At 37.5% G+C, this 20,476-nt stretch overlaps 1 protein-coding gene across 1 annotated transcript in view; it reads right to left on the reverse strand.

Moving 5' to 3' along the window:
- Window positions 1-14,459, reverse strand: part of LOC143224824 (atrial natriuretic peptide receptor 1-like) — a 167,780-nt gene extending 153,321 nt beyond the window's left edge. The window contains exon 1 of the mRNA XM_076453166.1: window positions 12,128-14,459. Within this exon, the coding sequence (XP_076309281.1) occupies window positions 12,128-12,896 (769 nt within the window). The 5' untranslated portion in view covers window positions 12,897-14,459. The remainder of the gene's footprint in view (window positions 1-12,127) is intronic.
- Between the last annotated feature and the right edge of the window lie 6,017 nt (window positions 14,460-20,476).

A 20,476-nucleotide genomic window follows, 5' to 3' on the forward strand; every position in this document is an offset into this window, starting at 1 on the left:
ATACGCTCGGAATGCTACTAAGAAAATAGTTTACCACCATAGTTTTTACAGGTGATTTTTCTCTAAAAATCTAATCTTATATGTGTGTGTGTGTGAAGACATACGTTCAATAATGCTCAAAAGTTTTCTTTCTTTCTTTACGTTTTGTCATGGTGTGTGTGTGTATTTATCGGCAGGTGTGCGTAATAATAAAATAATAAACATACAACGTTAAATTGAATACACAAATAACATAATTTCAAAACAAATGTCCCCCTGCTGGTACAGCGGTATGTCTATGGATTTATAACGCTAAAATGAGGGGGTTCGATTACCCTCGGTGGATTCAGCAAATTGCCCGATGTGGCTTTGCTATAAGAAAACATTCAAAACAACAACTCTACGCGTTTCATGTTACACGCCATATTCAAGAGTTACAAACAATAAATTTTATATTTTATTATATATCACGACATCTCTGTAATTTTGCATTTATGGTACTAACATATTAACATAAAAACGCAAAGAAAAATTCAGTGTATAATAACAAACAACGTTTGATGGCGAGCACAATCATTTTCGTAACGAAGTAAAATATTCTACTATTTGAATAACAACATATTTTTCATGTGTTGTATACAATTGTGGGCCCGGCATGGCCAGGTGGGTAAAGGCGTTCGACTCGTAATCCGAGGGTTACCGGTTTGAATCCCCGTCGCACCAAACATGCTCGCCCTTTCAGCCGTGGGGGCGTTATAACGTTACGGACAATCCCACTATTCGTTGGTAAAAGAGTAGTCTAAGAGTTGGCGATAGGTGGTGATGACTAGCTGCCTTCCATCTAGTTTTACACTGGTAAATTAGGGACGGCTAGATCAAATAACCTTCGTGTAGGTTTGCGCGAAATTCAAAACAAACAAACAGCAAGTCTAGCGGAATGTTTCGCAACTAAAATTTGCTTTATGCTTGTTTTAAAAAATCATAACCAAGTGAGAAACATTTTGCTGTATAGTGTGTTAAATGCAGTTTTCATAATACATACAACACAGATAGATTGAAATAAGTGAAAGTCTAAGTCCTATTCTTACTAACTTGGCCATTATTCCCCAAAAAAAATGCACTATTTTTTGCACAACACACGGATCGGAATGAATTCAGAGTTTGTAAATACAGAGAGGCCTGGCATGGCCAAGCGAGTAAGGCGTGCGACTCGTAATTCGAGGGTTGCGGGTTCGTGCCCGCGTCGCGCCAAACATGTTCGCCCTCCCAGCCGTGGGGGCGATATAATGTGACGGTCAATCCCACTATTCGGTGGTAAAAGAGTACATTGCTAAATTTGGAACGGCTCGGTGCAGTGGGCTAACAGCCTACTCACTTAAATACTTGTTGAAGAATCCGCAAGCGATTGCGGCCCTATGTTCCTTGATGGAATCTCATGGTGATAACTAACTAAATACAGAGGCTGTAATAATATTTTGCTAAACTATTAGATTTAATTAACATAGCTGTTAAACTGATCAGAATAGTTAACATAACTCTATTAAACTGATCATTGTAGTTTTGTTTGTTTGTTTGTTTTGAATTTCGCACAAAGCTACACGAGGGCTAGCTGCGCTAGCGTCCCTAATTTAGCAGTGTAAGACTAGAGAAAAGGCAGCTAGTCATCACCACCCACCGCCAACTCTTGGACCACTCTTTTACCAACGAATAGTGGGATTGACCGTCACATTATAACGCCCCTACGACTGAAAGGGCGAGCATGTTTGGTGCGACGGGGATTCGAACCCGCGACCCTCAAATTACGAATCGAACGCCTTAACACACTTGGCCATGCCGTGCCGCATTGTAGTTAACATAATTCTACTAAACTGATCATATTAATTAACATAACTCTACAAACTGACCAATGTAGTTAACAATTCTACTAAATTGATCATATTAATTAACATAACTCCACAAACTGACCAGTGTAGTTAACACAGTTCTACTAAACTGATCAGTGTAGTTAACACAGTTCTACTAAACTGATCACTGTAGTTAACATCATTCTACTGAACTGATCGTATTAATTAACATAACTCTACAAACTGGTCAGTGTAATTAACATAATTCTACTAAACTGATCAGTGTAGTTAACACAGTTCTACTAAACTGATCAGTGCAGTTAACATAATTCTACTAAGATAATCAGAATAGTTCACATAACTCTATTAAACTGATCAGAGTAGTTAACATAATTCTACTAAACTAATCAGAGAAGTTAGCATAAGTATGCTAAACTGCGCGGAAGACTGAGCGCGTTATTTTAAGACTGTTTGTAATACGTAAATCAGCAAAACGACGACCACTGTAAAGTTGCAGCAGAACAGCATGTATCAAAACTACTTTTAGTCTTTTGCAGAGAGTATGAAGAAACCGACGGAATAGGTGTGCAACAGTCCTTTAGGACGCAAAATATCCTTACACTTAGTTCATAAAGACGTGTTCAGATCATGTCGAAATATCCTTTACACTTACTGGCGTTCGATAAAAAAATAATGTGGATTAACCTAGGGTATCAGGAAAATTTAGAAAGAGACTTTCAACAAGTCGTACCCAGCCGAGATAAGCAAAATTAGATGTCTTGTATCAGATAAAAATCCGTGAACAAAAATTAGCGAGACAAAAACACTTCACATGTTCCAGGCAACTGTAGGCAATCTTAACAGATTTTCTATTATATATTTTTCTATGTTTGTTTTAGTTAAATATATATTTATAAATGCAAGTAACTTATATTGTTAAATGTGTATTGTGAAAGTTCTGCCTATTCTCTACATTTTAGAAGATTATGAGAATAAGAACCAACAAGTTACTAGATATGCATGTAAATTACTAATGGACGTCAGTATTATTGCCAACTAAAATCTCGAAAAACCTCGACTTAAAGTTTATAAGTCAATGCGCGAAGAGGCAGTTTAATGTTGTTGGTTTGCTGCAGTTAGTATACCAGAAGCCTCGAAAGTTATAACTGTGATTAGCACTTATTAATTGTGAAAGTACAAATATTCGAACATTACCAACCGTTTACCTTCAGTGAATTAACTTTGAACGATAGTATTTTTACGAGAATATTAGACATCTTCGCCAGAGAAAAGTCAATTTGTAAGCGGTGTAAGACCAGTCAAGAATAGAAAGTTAGCTAGCTAGCCTTTAAGCCAGCGTATTCCAAACTTTCTCGGTTCACGGCGCCCTTAGTGTCTCAGCAATTTTTTCACGGCGCCCCTTGGCAAAAATAAAAACCTAACATTCTCGTTTATTAAGTATTAGGTCCAAACAACTTAATAATTATTTATGTCCTAACAACTTAGTAGTCGTTTGAAAGAATACGCGCAAACTGAAAGTAAAAACATTTTTACTTCATTTTTTAAATAACCACAATTACTCATGGAATATGTGCGCCTGTTGGGCACTGTACAGCTTCTTAAACCTTGGAATCATATTGGACACCGCCACCATCATTTCCTGTTCCATATTGATTTTAAAACAATTCCAGTATTCGTTGGTAAAAGAGTAGCTCAAGTGTTGGCGGTGAGTGGAGATGACTAGCTGCCTTTTGTTTAGTCTTACACTACTAAATTAAGGTAGCCCTAGTGTAGCTTTGAGCGAAATTCAAAACAAACCAAACCAAAACCAAGACAGCTCATTAAGATTTTCTTCTTCTGCAGAGGTAGATTCAGATGGGGCTTTAGCTCTGAATGTGTCTTGAATCCATGCAAATTTCTCCATATCTTCTAGAAAGTAATTTTCAAACCAGTCACTGAACTATGTCAGGTGCTCCTCAGAAACCGATTTTAGTTCGTGGGTCAAATCAAGTTCATTGGATGTAACAAACTGTTGCAGCAGGGGAAACAGTCTTTGTCACCACCTTCATTTATTTTTCTTCTCCATAACAGTAACGTTTTTCTAAAGGCTGAAACATTCTCTGCGAGTTTCAGAATGTGCGTGTTGCTTCCCTGCAAAGAGAGATTCGATGCATTTAATTTTCGAAGAGATCGCACAGATATGTTAGTTTTGACAAAAAAAATCAGTATCCAATAAGCTTTTAGCACACTCGTATTCTTCTTTTTTGAGATAAGAGTAGAGTTCCTGTCGTAATTCGAACACACGGGTCAGTACATTCCAACGCGAGAGCCATCGCGAGCTACTGTAGTACAACAAAGATGTGTGCTCAGACCACATATCCACCACACAGTGTTTTTTTCAAAAACCCTCGCCTTTTGTGGCTGAGTTTTTATAAAGTTCATCACTTTCAACACGTTTTCCAGGACTAGGTTCAGTGGAAAACACATGTGCTTTGACGCAATGGCTTCCCTGTGGATTATGCAGTGGGTCCACAGCGCATCAAGAGCTTTGCTTCGTATGAGTGTCTGCAATCCTCCATAACAGCCGGACATAGAGCGACCACCACCGGTACAAACGCCAACGCACTTCATCCAGTCTAAGTTGTTTTCACACATAAAACTGGTAAGAATCTCAAAAAATGTCTTGAGTCTTTGTACGTGTCGTGATACTTTTACAAAAGAAAAGGTCTTCCACAATTTTGCCACCATCCACGAACCATATGTAGCAAATCAAATGAGCATCCTTGTTATTATTTGTTGCCTCATCTAGCTGGTGTAACAAATCAAATTAGCATCTTGTTGTTATCCCTTGCTTCATCTAACTGTAACCTGAATTCCTTCCCTTTCATTTTTTCAATTATCTGATCGTTGAGATCTTCGGCCATGTGTTGGATTCTATAACTGATAGTATTGTTGGATAAAGGCACCTTTGAAAGCAGTCTTTCCGTAGATTCACCAACCATAATGTTCATCATATCCACTGAAGCCGGTAAAATCAGTTCTTCTGCGATGGTGTGAAGCTTTATACATTTCGCGACTCTATATGCCACCTTGTAGGATGCTAGCAAAATATTGCTTAGTATCAATGCTTGTTTCAAAAATGTACCTTTTTGTTCTTTCAATTTTTTTTAACTTTCCGGTAAAATAATCACAGGATCTACTAGCCATGTTAAGATGATTAGTCTCTAAGTAGCGTTTTAGTTTAGTTGGAAGCATGCACTCTGGACCTGAAACTTTTAGACATAATGCACAGTGTGGACACTCTTCATGATTGACATCTATTGAAGAAAAACCAAAATCTAGATAACTATCATCATATTTCCGATATTTACGTTTCTTCACAACTTTGCCACTGGTCTGTGCTTCGCCATCATTTTCTTCACTCCCACTCTTCTTATTAATGTTCAAAATTTTTTTATTTTTATGTACAAGGACTAAAAATCAACAAAATAATTCATTGAACTTCGCCAGACCTTCAGTTATTTCGATTACTGACATACCCGGAGAGTTGACAGGCATTTATATACAAAATATTAGAAACGAAAAACTTCGAGAAGTTACTGGCGTAGCCAAAAGTACAAGTAAACAAAATCACATCTCAAACATTCGACAACGTCATCGAAAGGTATGTAGCGCGATCTAGTGTTAAAACTGTGAACTGCCTCGAGCTTGTAGTTCGCATGGTGTCCGACAGATGCCAATATCGCTGTGTTTCCCTCAACTTTTGAAATAACCCGCGGCGTCCTGAGGCGGCGCGGCACACAGTTGGGGAACCACTGCGTTGAGCGAAGTGTAATACCAACTCACAATTAATTCGCTCATTATGAACCGTCGATAAAATGTTCAGTTCCAAACCAGAAAGAAGACTCAGTATCGTTTGTAAGTTTGTAGAACTTTTGTCTATAAATCATTGTTTTCAATAACAGTTTGTAGTAACCTTCATTACAAGTTGTGTCGTTCTTTGCATATTAAAATATATTTGTGTTAGGAAAAAAAACTGTGTGTATCAAATATTGTGGACAAATATCATAAAAAAATTATAGGTATTGACATTTAACAACCTTCTAAGTCCAAATCTTAATACGTAAGAAAATAAATCGGAAACTCATCAGAGATAGATTATAATACGTAACATAATATGTTTATTATATGAGTTACGTTGCAGGGCAGTTGTCAGATGCATGTTCACAAAACGAAATATGACAGAGATTTGGAGACAGGAGTGTAACTACACGTTCAGACACCAAAATATTTTCATTATAACAACCTCTGTTTTCATCCGTATCTCTGATTTCCTTAAATTTTTTTTAAGGAATATCTAAATCCAATATCTACATAAATCTTACTAAGCATTTCCGACAATGTAAATACGTAAGAAAATTAAATCAACCCATGGCGAGAAATATTGCTCGAAGCCTCAAGCCAAATATGAAATGTGATTACAGCGCTGTGTGGTGTTAATTACCTAAACAAATGTCTTTCTCCAGCAGAACCTTCGATTAATCGTATTCTATTCTTCAGTTGTTTTCAACTGAAACGAAGTGTGCTTACAAATTAAACTACTGTAACTTTAATAAATCTAAATCAATACCCCTGATTGTGGGTTGTTGGAATAATCACTTAATTTACTTTATTGCCTTAGTGACAGTCATCCATCGTCACTGTTTGTTTGTTTGATTTTGAATTTCGCGCAAAGCTACTCGAGGGCTACCTGCGCTACCCGTCCCTAATTTAGCAGTGTAAGACTAGAGAGAAGGCAGCTAGTCATCACCACCCACTGCCAACTCTTGGGCTACTCTTTTACCAACGAATAATGGGGTTGACCGTCACATTATAACGCCCTCACGGCTGAAAGGGCGAGCATGTTTGGTGCGACCGGGATTCGAACCCGCGATCCTCAGATTACGAGTCAAACGTTTTAACACACTTGGCCATGCCGGGCCTCTCCATCGTCACTAACGAGGTATTGTGAGCATCTTCGAAGTTTAAATGAAGCCATAACTTCAGCTTATCCATAAAATAAATACGTTCAGCTAACAAAGGTAACGGCCCGGCATGGCCAGTTGGGTTAAAACGTTCGACTCCCCGTCGCACCAAACATGCTCGCCCTTTCAGCTATGGAGGCGTTATAATGTGACGGTCAATCCCATTATTCGTTAGTAAAAGAGTAGCCCAAAAGTTGACGGTGGGTGGTGATGACTAGCTGCCTTCCCTCTAGTCTTACACTGCTAAATTAGGGATGGCTAGCGCAGCTAGTCCTCGTGTAGCTTTGCGCGAAATTCAAAAAACAAAATACTCACATTGGAAATAACAGTCACTCTATTAAAACCTGTTCTTTTAATACATTCATCGTCCTATACTTACAACGTATTCAATAATCGATTTACGAATGCTATGTACGTTAGTTGATCTATTCAAACATGTGCGGTACTCATATAAGCCATTCCATTAAAATATTTTCAATGTGTATATCAGATGCAATAGGAACACAATAACGTTTTCTTCAACGTTTCATTCATTCATGTCGTCTTCCTCCCATGCCTTGCAACGCTCACGGCGAACACTCAGAGAATGTACTATTTCTCGCTTATTCATCTCTTGTATCGCCATGTTTCGAGGGCGCTGAGAACATCTTCGATTTACCGTCAACGTGATCGTCCGTTTGTTTTCCATTCCTTTATCTTTGCTGGGTCCGGCAAAGCCAGTTGTTAAGGTACTCGACTCGTAATCCGAGGGTCGCGGGTTCGAATCCCCATCGCACCAAACATGCTCGCCCTTTCAGGCATGGGAGCGTTATAATGTGACGGAAAATTCCCACTATTCGTTGGTAAAAGAGTAACCCAAGAGTTGGCGGTGGGCAGTAATAACTATCTGCCTTCCCTCTAGTCTTACACTGCTAAATTGGGGACGGCTAGCGCAGATTGCCCTCGTGTAGCTGTGCACGAATTTCAAAAACAAACAAAGACTCGTTTATCTTCGTGTTGAATGTTCTTTGTGGCAGAGAATTTAGGTGTTGTTTAATAAGTTGAAGAACCACTGGATATGTTGCCTCTTGAGGTATAACAAACTGGTCAGTTTGCACTTTCCACTTATTTCGTCTTGATGTGTTTTGTCTCTAGTTATTAACACCAAGAAATTTTCCGTGGCACCTCAATTCTGCTTTGAGAAAATTTTATTTTAAATTCAAATAATAAGCACTGTTTTTGTGTACAACGTATTTTACTCATTACGTGTTTGACTGTGATATTTAACCAATCGAGAAAATGCCAGACATATATTTAAAGTCATTCTAAGAACTTTCCATGTCTGAGAAACGTGTCATAATTTAGTCTTAACTGTGCCACTTGACTCCATAGATGTATATATGTAAACTCCATAGATGTAAACCGTTTGGTTTAAGGGTTTGAGTAACTTATAATCTTTGTGCATAGCAACAGTGTCTCATTTAAACTCGTGTGAAATAGTTCATAATATTTTCCTTCAAGATTTCTTCACTTTTGTTGTTGAATTTCGTGTTAAACACGCAAGTGATATCTGTGTTAGGCATTCCTCATTTTGCAGTGACAGACTAGAAAGTATGAAGTTAGTCAACATCACCCACCGCCAACTCTAGAACTCCTCTTTATGAAATAATAGGATTTGACCCTAACTCTTATAATGCATCCACCGCCCCAAAGTACGGAGTAGGATTTTTTTTTTAATTTTGCGGTAACAGGAAGCGATCCAAAGTCCAGTGCACTAACCATTTGGTCCAGTTTTCATATTTCTGAGCAATTTTTTTACATATATACTAATTTATTTACGTAGTTTTGTTATTTTTTTATGATTTACAGGTATGGATAACAAGTGTCAGAAATCTGTTATGTTGTAAGTCCTATTTCGTAAGCCTTTTTGTCGAATTTCGCGCATAGCTACCCGAAGGCTACCTACACAAGCCGTCTCTAATTTTGAAGTGATAAATAAGCGGGAAGGCAGCTAGTCACCCATCGCCAACCCTTGAGCTCCTTATTACGAGTAACTAGTAAGAATGGCTGTTACATAATAGTGCCTTCACGACTGAAAGAGAGAGCACGTTCAGTGATGGTTCAATATGTTTATCAGAACTTCAGTATGCATACTGAACACACAAACAGAAGAAACTTGTGATATATTACTAACATCTTGAAGTTCTGCGAAGCATCATACTTTACTATGAATTCCTTTCATCTAATCAATCAGTTGAAGCCTGGCAAATAAATCCTGGCATTAGAAGAAGAGGGCGTTTATATAATTACTGACGTCACACTTGAAACAAGAAACACGTGCAAGTCTGATTTTGAGTTTCTATAGTATTAAAAATATTAATATTTCAACCCGAATAGCATCTGGTGCAACCACGTGGTTAAATCACCACGTCAGAAATCCAAAAATTTGGACATAGTAATTGCTAGGTTGGAACCGCTAACCAGAGAGAAAGAGTAGTCGTCAATGGATACCGCTTACCCAGTTAGTCTTAGTTGAATAGGGGAATTGACTGTTATTCTCATAATGCGAACACATTTGAAATAGTAAGGCGTACCAAGTGACGTGCTCCAGGCTCGCCCTCGTGATCCTTTGGATCTGCAGCCCGTCATCAGGAAGCATTAGGCCATGCTCATCAAAAGCAAATAATCTAATGATGTGATTCTAGTAAATTAATAGGAATCTGTAGTTAAGGAATTAGCACTTGTTGTTCTAATCATTCACAAAAGCGCTAAGTTTGCCCTCTTTTGGGATATATATTAAGCAAACACAAAATGTAAAGCGAGTATGATAAACAATAAGCTGTACTTTTATTTCGCTTTAAATTTTTACTAACGAGTTACCAACTTGGCGCCGCTTCTTCAAAAGATCGTCGTTGTGAGTTTAATTTGTAAATATTTTGTATCTAATTTGAAATCAGAAGAGGGAAGAGTTTTCGAATAAATATTGTGCTTTTTCAGAAATATTTCTCTCAGGTCAACTTACCAGTAACGTTAAAACCATTCAGTAAAACATTGCGTATGTAGTATTAAAAGTTTAAGCCGATAGATGCCGCCATTAAAAAAAAAAACTTTAATATTTTTTTCAGCTTATGTAAGCGTGTGCAACCAATGTATCCGAATTGCGATTTCGAGGATTTATGGTTCGCGACCTGTTAGCGCAAGGTCAAGCTCTGTACTTTAAAGTTGTTAATGAATCCGCAAGTGATTGCTGCCCTATGTTCCTTGAAGGAATCGAGAGGCAAAAAAAATAATAATAAAGAATTAGTGTTGGTTCCTGTAGGCTAGCTGCTTTCCCTATCGTCTGTCACTTCAACATTAAGAAGTCTGTGTGTAGATTGTCTTCTCTTTAGTTTTGCACGAAAATGTTAAACAAAAACAAAACAAAAATTGAAAAACATTGTTAAAATCCCATTTGTTTATCATGTCACAATTATTATAATCATATTTATGTAAGAAATGTATTTCTTAAACAACTGGAGTACATTTCCCCTGGAGAAAAGTTATATAACTTCATGATTAATGAAAGATGATCTTAAGACATGAAAAGTTGCTTCCTTTATACGTAGTTATAAAAACACGCCCATAAAAACTGCAAAACACAAGATGTGAAATGGTAACTTTGTATCTATCACTTCATTCATACCGCATTCGTTGAAAAACCATCGATATGGTAAAACCTAAAAAAAAAAAAACCCATAAAAACTGCAAAATGCAAAATTCAAAACTGAAAATTTGTATGTACCCCCGAGTGGACCTAATAAACCTCTGTGACAAAATAGTTTCATGGACATACAATAAACTGTATTATTATATTTATATAGATACCATAACTTAATTAAATCATAACAAATGCTAGCCATACTAAATCATATCCTCCCAGTGGCACTGCGATATGTCTGAGGACTTACAACGCTGGAAGCCGGGTTTCGATACCTGTGTTGGGCAGAGCACAGATAGCCTATTGTGGAAGCTTTGTGTTTAATTCCAAACAAACAGGCCTGGCATGGCAAGGTAGTTAAGGCATTGGACTCGTAATCTGAGGATCCGAGTTCGAATCCCCGTCCCACCAAACATGCTCGCCCTTTCAGCCGTGAGGGCGTTATAATGTGCGGTCAATTCCAGTATTCGCTAGTAAACGAGTAACCCAAGAGTTAGCGGTGGGTGGTGATGACTATCTGCCTTTCCTTTCAGTCTTGCACTGCTAAATTAGGGACGGCTAGCGCAGACAGCCCTCGTGTAGCTTTGCGTCAAATTCTAAAACAAATAAACAAAACTACAACGTGACATTTAAAATGAACAATAATATATAATTGTTTCTGAATAAATGTTATTGTAGTTAACAAACTTTATGTAACATAATAATAGAATATGGTTTGTTCAATGCAATGATATAATACTAAGATTTTTCCTCAACAAGTGGTACATTGGTTATTGTTATGGTTTCATGTTTCTAAACCAAGGACATGGTTGAAAAGAAAAAAAAAACAAAAGCACAAGAATTAAATCGCACTAGTAAAATAAAACTTAGAAAAGTGCTAATTTATTTGGGTAGCCTGATAATTATTAAATATTTACACACACACGCACGCACACACAAATTTTGTGTTTTTAAGACAAACTGTTGGCTTTTGACCTACTCCTTTGGCCCGGCATGGCCAAGCGTGTTAAGGCGTGCGACTCGTAATCTGAGGGTCGTGGGTTCGCATCCCGGTCACTCCAAACATGCTCGCCCTTTCAGCTGTGGGGGCGTTATAATGTGACGGTCAATCCCACTATTCGTTGGTAAAAGAGTAGCCCAAGAATTGGCGGTGGGTGGTGATGACTAGCTGTCTTCCCTCTAGTCTTACACTGCTAAATTAGGGAGGGATAGCACAGATAGTCCTCGAGCAGCTTTGTGCGAAATTCAAAAACAAACAAACAAACCTACTCGTTTATTTTTATTTAAAATAGATAATATTTTTGTAAAGCTTTTACCCACTAGAGTTTGAAAACTCGTGATATAATTTTATCGATGTCGTTTTTCCAAACAAAACTAAATGGGTGAGTTTATACATTTGCTACTTTGAAACCCGGAGTTTGATTTCTTGTGGTGAGTAAAGCGCATATAGCCCAGTGTGTAGCTTTGCGCTAAAGCAGAACAAACAAACTCGCCTCTAGCTTCCATCGGTGGGTCAGTGGTGAATTTGCGGAGTTAAAAAGCTAAAATCCAAGGCTCGATTCCCATCGCGTAACTTTGCGCTCAAACGAAACAAACAAACTCACCTCTAGCATGTTCGGATACATCTTGGAGCAGGTGGTGGTAGGGAACCTCAGGCAGCGTTTCATCGAAATCCCGTTCATAATAATCTTTCTTGTTGAGAGCGTGGGAGACAGCACCGAGAGTAAAAGCACAGTTGGACTTGCCGCGGGAACGATCCTTAAAGTTATGATAGAGAAACGCCACTATTCGCCAGCTAAAGTTTAACAACATCTGCTGGAAAATGTGCCCAATCTGAGAATAGGAACCATTCATACGAGTCAATAAAGAATAGAACTTGGCCTTGTAGTCAAAAGAGTCGATCTGTCCGCCGGCAGACAGTATCGGAATCTCCCAGACCGCTGTGTATCGAGCCACTGGTGCCAGGGCGTACGGACAGAGTGGACCGAGAAAAACATCAACGAGTTGGCTGTAATACATGTCGAATGCGGCCAAAGGGCCGTAAGTAGATGAGCATTTCGTGTCTCGGGCGTAAACTTTGATGGTACGATCTCCTAAGATGCCCTGGTCCTGAACGGATTTCACGGCGTACTCAATGGAAGGAAGAATCTTATGACGGGCGTATGGTAGGCTGTGGTTTTCTGGAACGAGAACTAACAAATTGATAGGCCGTTTATTGTGGTCAACTTCACGTTTATATTGACCATTGGTCAAACTGGACACTTCCACGTGCTTTAGGGTATTGTTAGATACTCTCCTGATACCTTCACCTTTAGTTTTTACAGTTAATACCGCGAAACACAAGACTACATGAAGTTTAAACAACACAGACATATCTGGTCAAAGTAATTATTACCGATACTAGAAGCTTAAAAATTCAACAGTTAAATATTTTCCATACAAACAGATGTATGGAGATTCTCGCTGTCTAATTTTTTTTGTGTTTTTTTTTTCACCTTTCTGCCAATCAAACGTTAAAGAAAACTGGTCATAGTTCGTGTTTCAAAGTTACGGAAGTTTATTTTACGGACAGGTGGATTTTTAAGAAATGGGGAAAGCTCTTATCGTGTTTAGGTAAATCTCTACACCGTAAGTGAATAACTTTACAACGAGTACAACTTATTGCCACTGATGAGATACATCTGTTCTACTGACTAGTGGACTTACTGCTGGATCTTAAATAAACTGCGTCGACAGCCCATAGATTCTTTATGTGGCTCAAGAGCTTTTCAGATGTGGCGCCCTCTCGTAGTCAGTACTTCTATTCTGAAGAGCGTTTGATCGAGTCGGTGATTATAAACTTTCTGTTTGTTTTAAAGCATAGTGGCGACGTATCGTAACGAAAACTAACATAATGATATTTCGAACTAAACGTATGGTTCAGTTTAAGAGCAAACTGTTTTTCCAGTTTTTCGGACTTTGCGAAATGTTCTAAGTTTTTTAAGCCAACCGATTTACCGCTTAACCACTGCGTTGGAGGGAGGATTTGACTTTCATATCACGTATTATCAGACAACAAAATACACGAGGTCAATGCTAATGAACGTATTGTTTTCTGTCGTGTGATATTTTTTTCTCATTACGTAATAGGCTGTATTTCGGAATGCTATTCTTTCAAGTCCTGTCTCCACATGTTTTCACTTCACTCGAGAGGTATTGCGGTATGTCTGCGGACTTGTCATGCTAGAAACCAGGTTCCGATACCCGTGTTTTGTCCAACGGATATTCCATTGTATATTTTTGTGCTTAACTACAAACAAACCGCGCTTTCAGGTGCGTGATTAGAGTGACAGTTAAATCTCATTATTAAATCAGAGTAGTCTAAGAATTGGCAGCGACTGATCTATTTCTTCAACATTACGAACGTCTATCACACGTAGTTCTTGTCTAGCTTAACGCGAAAAATTCCGAAAATAAATCATTATATCGTAGTATAAACAAACACATTAACTTGTAATGTATTGCGTTAACAAACGCATCAATTTCTAATGTAGTGCGTTAACAAACGCATCAATTTCTAATGTAGTGCGTTAACAAACGCATCAATTTCTAATGTATTGCGTTAACAAACGCATCAATTTCTAATGTATTGCGTTAACAAACGCATCAATTTCTGATGTAGTGCGTTAACAAACGCATCAATTTCTGATGTAGTGCGTTAACACATTTCTTCAAATTGTTTTTTTACAAACTAAAAATTATAGCAAATAGTAAATGGTTTTCGGTGTTACAGGGCATGTCTTTACGAATATCTATTTTTTTTTAAATACGTTAAATCTGTGATATGGAAAAAATAGTCTGAGAACTAGTTCAGTCCTTACTATCTATTTAACAAATGATAATAACTGTAATTTCCACTTTATTTGACGACTCTTTAGTCCACTTACAATATTTCAAAACTCACCAACTTTGTCTTTATAACAGCAGCAAAAAGCCGTACTGTCTATCCACCAATTGCATTCATTAAGATTTCCCAGACTTAGGCTGCAGTGATCTTCCATCTTAAAACAAACAGACACTTAAGAAATGTCAGGTGTATTCTCAAGACGGCTGACATGGTATGTTTCAAATATCTGATTTGGTTACTTAATCAGTAATATTATTCACCACAGCTTTCAGAGTGTCAAAAAACCACACACTCAACATTTTCACATAATTATCCTAACCTATTTCCATTAAAAGACAGACTGATAGATTGCTCGTTCCGCAACTTTAATAAAAATTAATATAAAAGTGATTTGTTAACAGAAATTGATCGCTACATCATACGTGATGTTGTTGGAGCTGAGTGTCTCTGACCATTAAATATCGACGTTAAAAATAATACCACCTGCACTAGACATTAAAATTATTTTACCAAGAGTTAGATATCACTATGGTATTTAAAAAACAGCATTTTATGTATAAACACACGATGGTGAATGAATATCTCTTGTGAACAAGTGTAATCTGATTTCGAAACCAGTTGTGTTTGTTTGTTTGTTTGTTTTGGAATTTCGCACAAAGCTACTCGAGGGCTATCTGTGCTAGCCGTCCCTAATTTAGCAGTGTAAGACTAGAGGGAAGGCAGCTAGTCATCACCACCCACCGCCAACTCTTGGGTTACTCTTTTACCAACGAATAATGGGGTTGACCGTCACATTATAACGCCCTCACGGCTGAAAGGGCGAGCATGTTTGGTGCGACCGGGATTCAAACCCGCGATCCTCAGATTACGAGTCAAACGCCTTAACACACTTGGCCATGCCGGGCCAAGAAACCAGTTGTGACCGTACACGACCAATTGAAGCGATATACTGCGGTTTGAGCCGTTTGCGGCCCGGCATGGCCAGGTGGATTAAGGCGTTCGACTCGTAATCTGAGGGTCGCGGGTTCGAATCCTCGTCACACCAAACATGCTCGTCCTTTCAGCCGTGGGGGGCGTTATAATGTGACAGTCAATCCCACTATTTGTTGGTAAAAGAATAGCCCAAGAGTTGGCGGTGGGTGGTGATGACTAGTAGCCTTCCCTCTAGTCTTACACTGCTAAATTAGGGTCGGCTAACGCAGATAGCCCTCGTGTAGCTTTGCGCGAAATTCAAAAACAAACAAACAAACAAAAACAAAGCATTCTCTGCCTTTGTCAGTACAACTCTTCTTTGATACTAATCAGCTAAGCCGTTCAGTTTTGTGCTAAATAGACAACGTGTACTTTACAACTGCTTGTCTTCATATAACTGGTTTTAAGGAAATAATTTCAACAATCTATTAAAACATGCTCAAATTCTATAAACTTCCAGTTAAACTTGAAATTTTGCTCATCTAAGAAAATGACATTTTCTTAGTTTTTGGAAAATAGGAAGTCAGTTATCGATTTATTTCTAATAAAGGACAAATAAAGTCTAATACCTGATCAGATTTCCCGTTTGTTTGCTGTTATTTGTATTTCATTGGTAAGTGCATGGGTTGCCAACGTTTTTCATGTTTTTAAATATAATGTAATTGCTGAGTCATACATTCAAGCCCATCGATGACTCAACGATAAGTCTGAGGGTTTATAAAGCTGAAAATTGGGGTTTCAGTTCCTGCGATAGGCCAAATAGAGAATTTCCATTTTGTGTCTTTGTGTTAAGCAATAAGCAAAGATAAATACATGGTATCATTTAAAGAAAACGACATGAGCACTTCGTAATAAAACGCTCTTACTGAACAGTAATGGTTTGTTTTGTTTTTGAATTTCGCGCAAAGCTACACGAGAGCTATCTGCGCTAGCCGTCCCTGATTTAGCAGTGTAAGCCTAGAAGGAAGGTAGCTAGTCATCACCACCTACTGCCAACTCTTGGGCTACTCTTTTACCAACGAATAGTGGGATTGACCGTCACATTATGATGCCACCACGGCTGAAAGGGCGAGCATGTTTGGCGCGACGAGGTTTCGAACTCATAACTCTCAGATTACGAGTCGAGCGCCTAAACTTATCCGTAGGCCCGGCATGGCCAGGTGGTTAAGGCCCTTGACTCGTAATTATTTAATTCGATTACATTTATTGAATGAACTGGCGTTTGTGTTTTAAACATTGATTTCAAAGTGCGTTCCTTTACGAATATACTGCGTGTCTTTTAAATACTTCTGTTCTGTTATACTAGCGAAATATTAAATATAGGCTTGGCATGTACTGGTGGTTAGGACACTTGATAAGAAATCTGCAGGTTGCAGGTTCAAAAAAATTGTCACTAATCATGCTTACCTTTCAAACCGCGGAGCATTATAACGTGAAGATCAATCCCCTTTTTTGTTGGTAAAAAGTCAAGTCTTGGTGTTGGTTGGTGTTGACTAGTTGACTTCCCCTTAGCCTACCATTTCTAAATGAAGAACTGTAGACAAACACAGTTAGCCCTCAGTGACTTTCCCCAAAGTTCAACAAACAAACCAATCAAAATTTGCATTTCTTTTCGGAATTATCAATTACTTAACGAATTATAAACAAAAATATCACTTATTGTGTAATGGTTTGAATTAACGAGCCAATTACCTGATACATCACTTGACCTCAAAACAAGATATTGAATATTGTTTCTTTCGAGCTTTCAAAACGTTATCAAATTTTACTATAATGGATTACAAAATAAAGGTCTAACAATCCGTATACCATACTACTGGTATAAATAATTTATTCTGGTATATATAATCAAAAACCGAATTTTTATCCGGTTTACTTGCAGAAGTGGTTTCAACTCCGAGTTTTACGCCTAGCCTTCTTGTCCGTACGAAGGGTGTGTCGTAAATTGTTTAATCTGTTCAACTTTGTTTTAATAATAATTTCTTTGTATTGACACGCTTATTTCTATTTCTTTATATTTTTTTCTTTTAACCCTTAATAACGTGTTAAAAACAGCTTAACTTTATATTTTTTCCGCTTTATATAAACATTTAGTACTGTATAACTGAATAATAAATTCGTTTCACATCTTAATGCAGAAACAAACAGGACACTATCCGCCTCATGACAGATGTAGCCAAGTGGATAATAAATATAAATAGAGCACAAAATGTTGTTTCTTTCAGTATCTGCTCAGCAGACTTTCAGATACCTCAGCAGATGTCGACGTGGTTAATTTTGTTTTCCAAAGTGACCTTTTAAACGAAAACTCTTTCACAGAATCTGTTTTATATTTTGTCAGTCACGCCTTTTATGTGAGTTTAGTAAAAAGAGTTGCAGATGTACATGAGTTTAATAAGCCCTGAACTATTATTGGTAGAGAATTTGAAAGCTGGACCAATCATAGCCAGGTTTAAAACGTTGTTTGTATTTCCTCGATAATTAAGAAGCGGTAGTTGTCGTCTGTGATATAACAATAAAAATACATGTGAGATTATGCTTTTGATATACATACAGCGTTTGGGATATTTGTAGCACGAGAATTTATAGCACGAGAAGTTCTAAAATTACGTTTTTGATATTATCTAAGAAAGGCTATACTTAATCTTTTTCAAATGTACGAGGTCGCTTTATCACTAATACTGTCAAGATTTTATTAACATAAATTAGTTCACATCTGAATCGACAGATGTCGCTACAAAACTGTCAAACCTGTGACATAAAATGCGAAATTGTGTTCTCATGTCAATTGTATCTTTCTTTGTGATTATATATATATATATATATATATATAAAAAGAGAGAGAGAGAGAGAGGCTTATTTATAACTTATGTTCTATCTCTCTGTTATCGTTTCAATAACTGCAGTATTTAATGAGGTACCATTTAAATAATACAGTTGGGTAAATATTTCATCACATCGAAATTTCGATGGTTTGTTTCGGTTCTAGTGCTGGTTTAAACAGCCAATTATTCTTCCTACCCCTACAACAAATTTGTAGGGTTTTCTTACCCTTTATTATTATTATTAAATGATATAAATTATTTGATTTTGTATTTAATCAATGAATCTTTTTAGTGTGCTATTAAGGTATGTATTATCTGAAAGAAGTTTCATAATTAATTAATTTAATTAAGTGTTCCTTCTGTATAATAGAATATTATGAATAGCTATCCAATCTAAATCTATGGACAAATTGTATTTTCCAGTTGCTATGTATATATATATGTTTTAGAAATAATTCAAATGTGGAAAACATTACAAGTATTCAAACTGGGAAATTTCTAGGGCCTATCATTTTGAAATTTAAAAAAAATATTTAATCAATTGTTAGAGGATAAGTGTTTGTTTGTTTTTCATTTTTGTTATTATACTTGCCGTGTCCACCGGGTATCAAAATCCACCTTTTGACATTATAAACCCTGAGACTTTCTGATTAGCCCACGAAGGGCGAGAGACCAGTGTAATACAAACATTTCCGCCCCAGGGAGCAAGTTCTAGATTTAAATGGCCCTACATGGCCAGGAGAATAAGGCACTCGAACCGTAATTCGAGGATCGTGGATTCGAATCCCTCACATCAAACACGCTTGCCCTTTCAACCATGGGGACATTATTATGTTATGGTAAATCCCACTATTCGTTGGTAAAAAAAGTAGCCCAAGAGTTGGAGGTGGGTGGTGATGACTAGCTGCCTTCTCTCTAGTCTTACACTGATAAATTAGGGACGGCTAGCGCAGATAGCCCTCGTGTAGCTTCGCGCGAAATTCAAAACAAACCATACCAAACCTAGATGTAAATAACTAACCTGCAGAAGATGACATTGATATGGATGCTGTCAACGTGAACCGTACCTTATACACTATACAAACTAAACTACTAGATCACATACCTTTCGGACATGGTCGTTCATATTTTTTGGCCCGGCATGGCTCGGTAGTTAGAGCCCTTTACTCGCAATCCGGGGATCGCGGGTTCGAATTCACATAACACCAAACATGTTCGCTCTTTCAATCATGGGGTCGTTAGTCAATCCCGCTATTAATTAGTAAAAGAATACCCAAAGCGTTGTCAGTGGGTAGTGGTGAAAAGCTGCCCTCCTTCTAGTCTTTCTCTGGTAAATTAGGGTTTGCTAGAGCAGATATCTCTTGTAGCTGTGCGCGAAATTCAAAACAAACCAAACCCTGTTTCTGAATTGCTGGTGAGAGGTAAGGCAACCAGTCAGCTGTATCCATTACGCGGTTGCTATTAACCAACTAGCGGAGGTGATAGTTACAGTTATAACACCCATACTGAATGTGTAGAGCGTGTTCTGAAACATCTCGCGAATTGAATTTTCTAATTCGCAAATTCTCACGCTAACCGTTTGGTCACGCGCTGGGAAAACCAATCCAGTTTCATTACGTACCAGTTCCGTTAATTGTTCGCAATTATTGGATGTAAGTAAATAAACAGATAATGATTACAACTACACCATTTCTTATAATTAATTATTCAATAGATATCAGCTACTAATATATTAATATGTTTTTAGTGTTGCTGTTGTTAATGTAACGTAATAATGTTTGAGCTAATCTTAACAATAGTGATATAGTTTGTATAACTATATAATTAAGTATAGTTTTCTAAACTTATATATGTGCATATAACACAGAATTTAAGAACGTATGGTCTGATATCAAATCAGCACAATCACAGACTCTTCAACACGCTGTTCGTATTTTCCGCTGATGTCAAGAATTTATACAATTTTAATTTTTCTAGTAACAAACAAAATTGTTACTCATTTGAGAAACACCAATCAAAGTGACAGGCTGTTAGTATCAGGACCTTAATTCCACAAGCACAGAACAAAATATAGTAGACCAAAACGTACGATAACGTATCTTCGATCGTGCCTCAGTAATGTAAAACAATTGCGCAAACATATGTACAGATGTCATCTAAAAGAACGGAATCATACAGTAATGAAACAGATAAACAGCTGAAATCATTTTACTTCACTTGGAAAATTATTAGTGTGCGTTTTTCTTATAGAAAAGCCACATCGGGCTACC

This window comes from Tachypleus tridentatus, chromosome 9 (assembly GCF_004210375.1).
Source record: "Tachypleus tridentatus isolate NWPU-2018 chromosome 9, ASM421037v1, whole genome shotgun sequence".
NCBI classification, from domain to species: domain Eukaryota; kingdom Metazoa; phylum Arthropoda; class Merostomata; order Xiphosura; family Limulidae; genus Tachypleus; species Tachypleus tridentatus.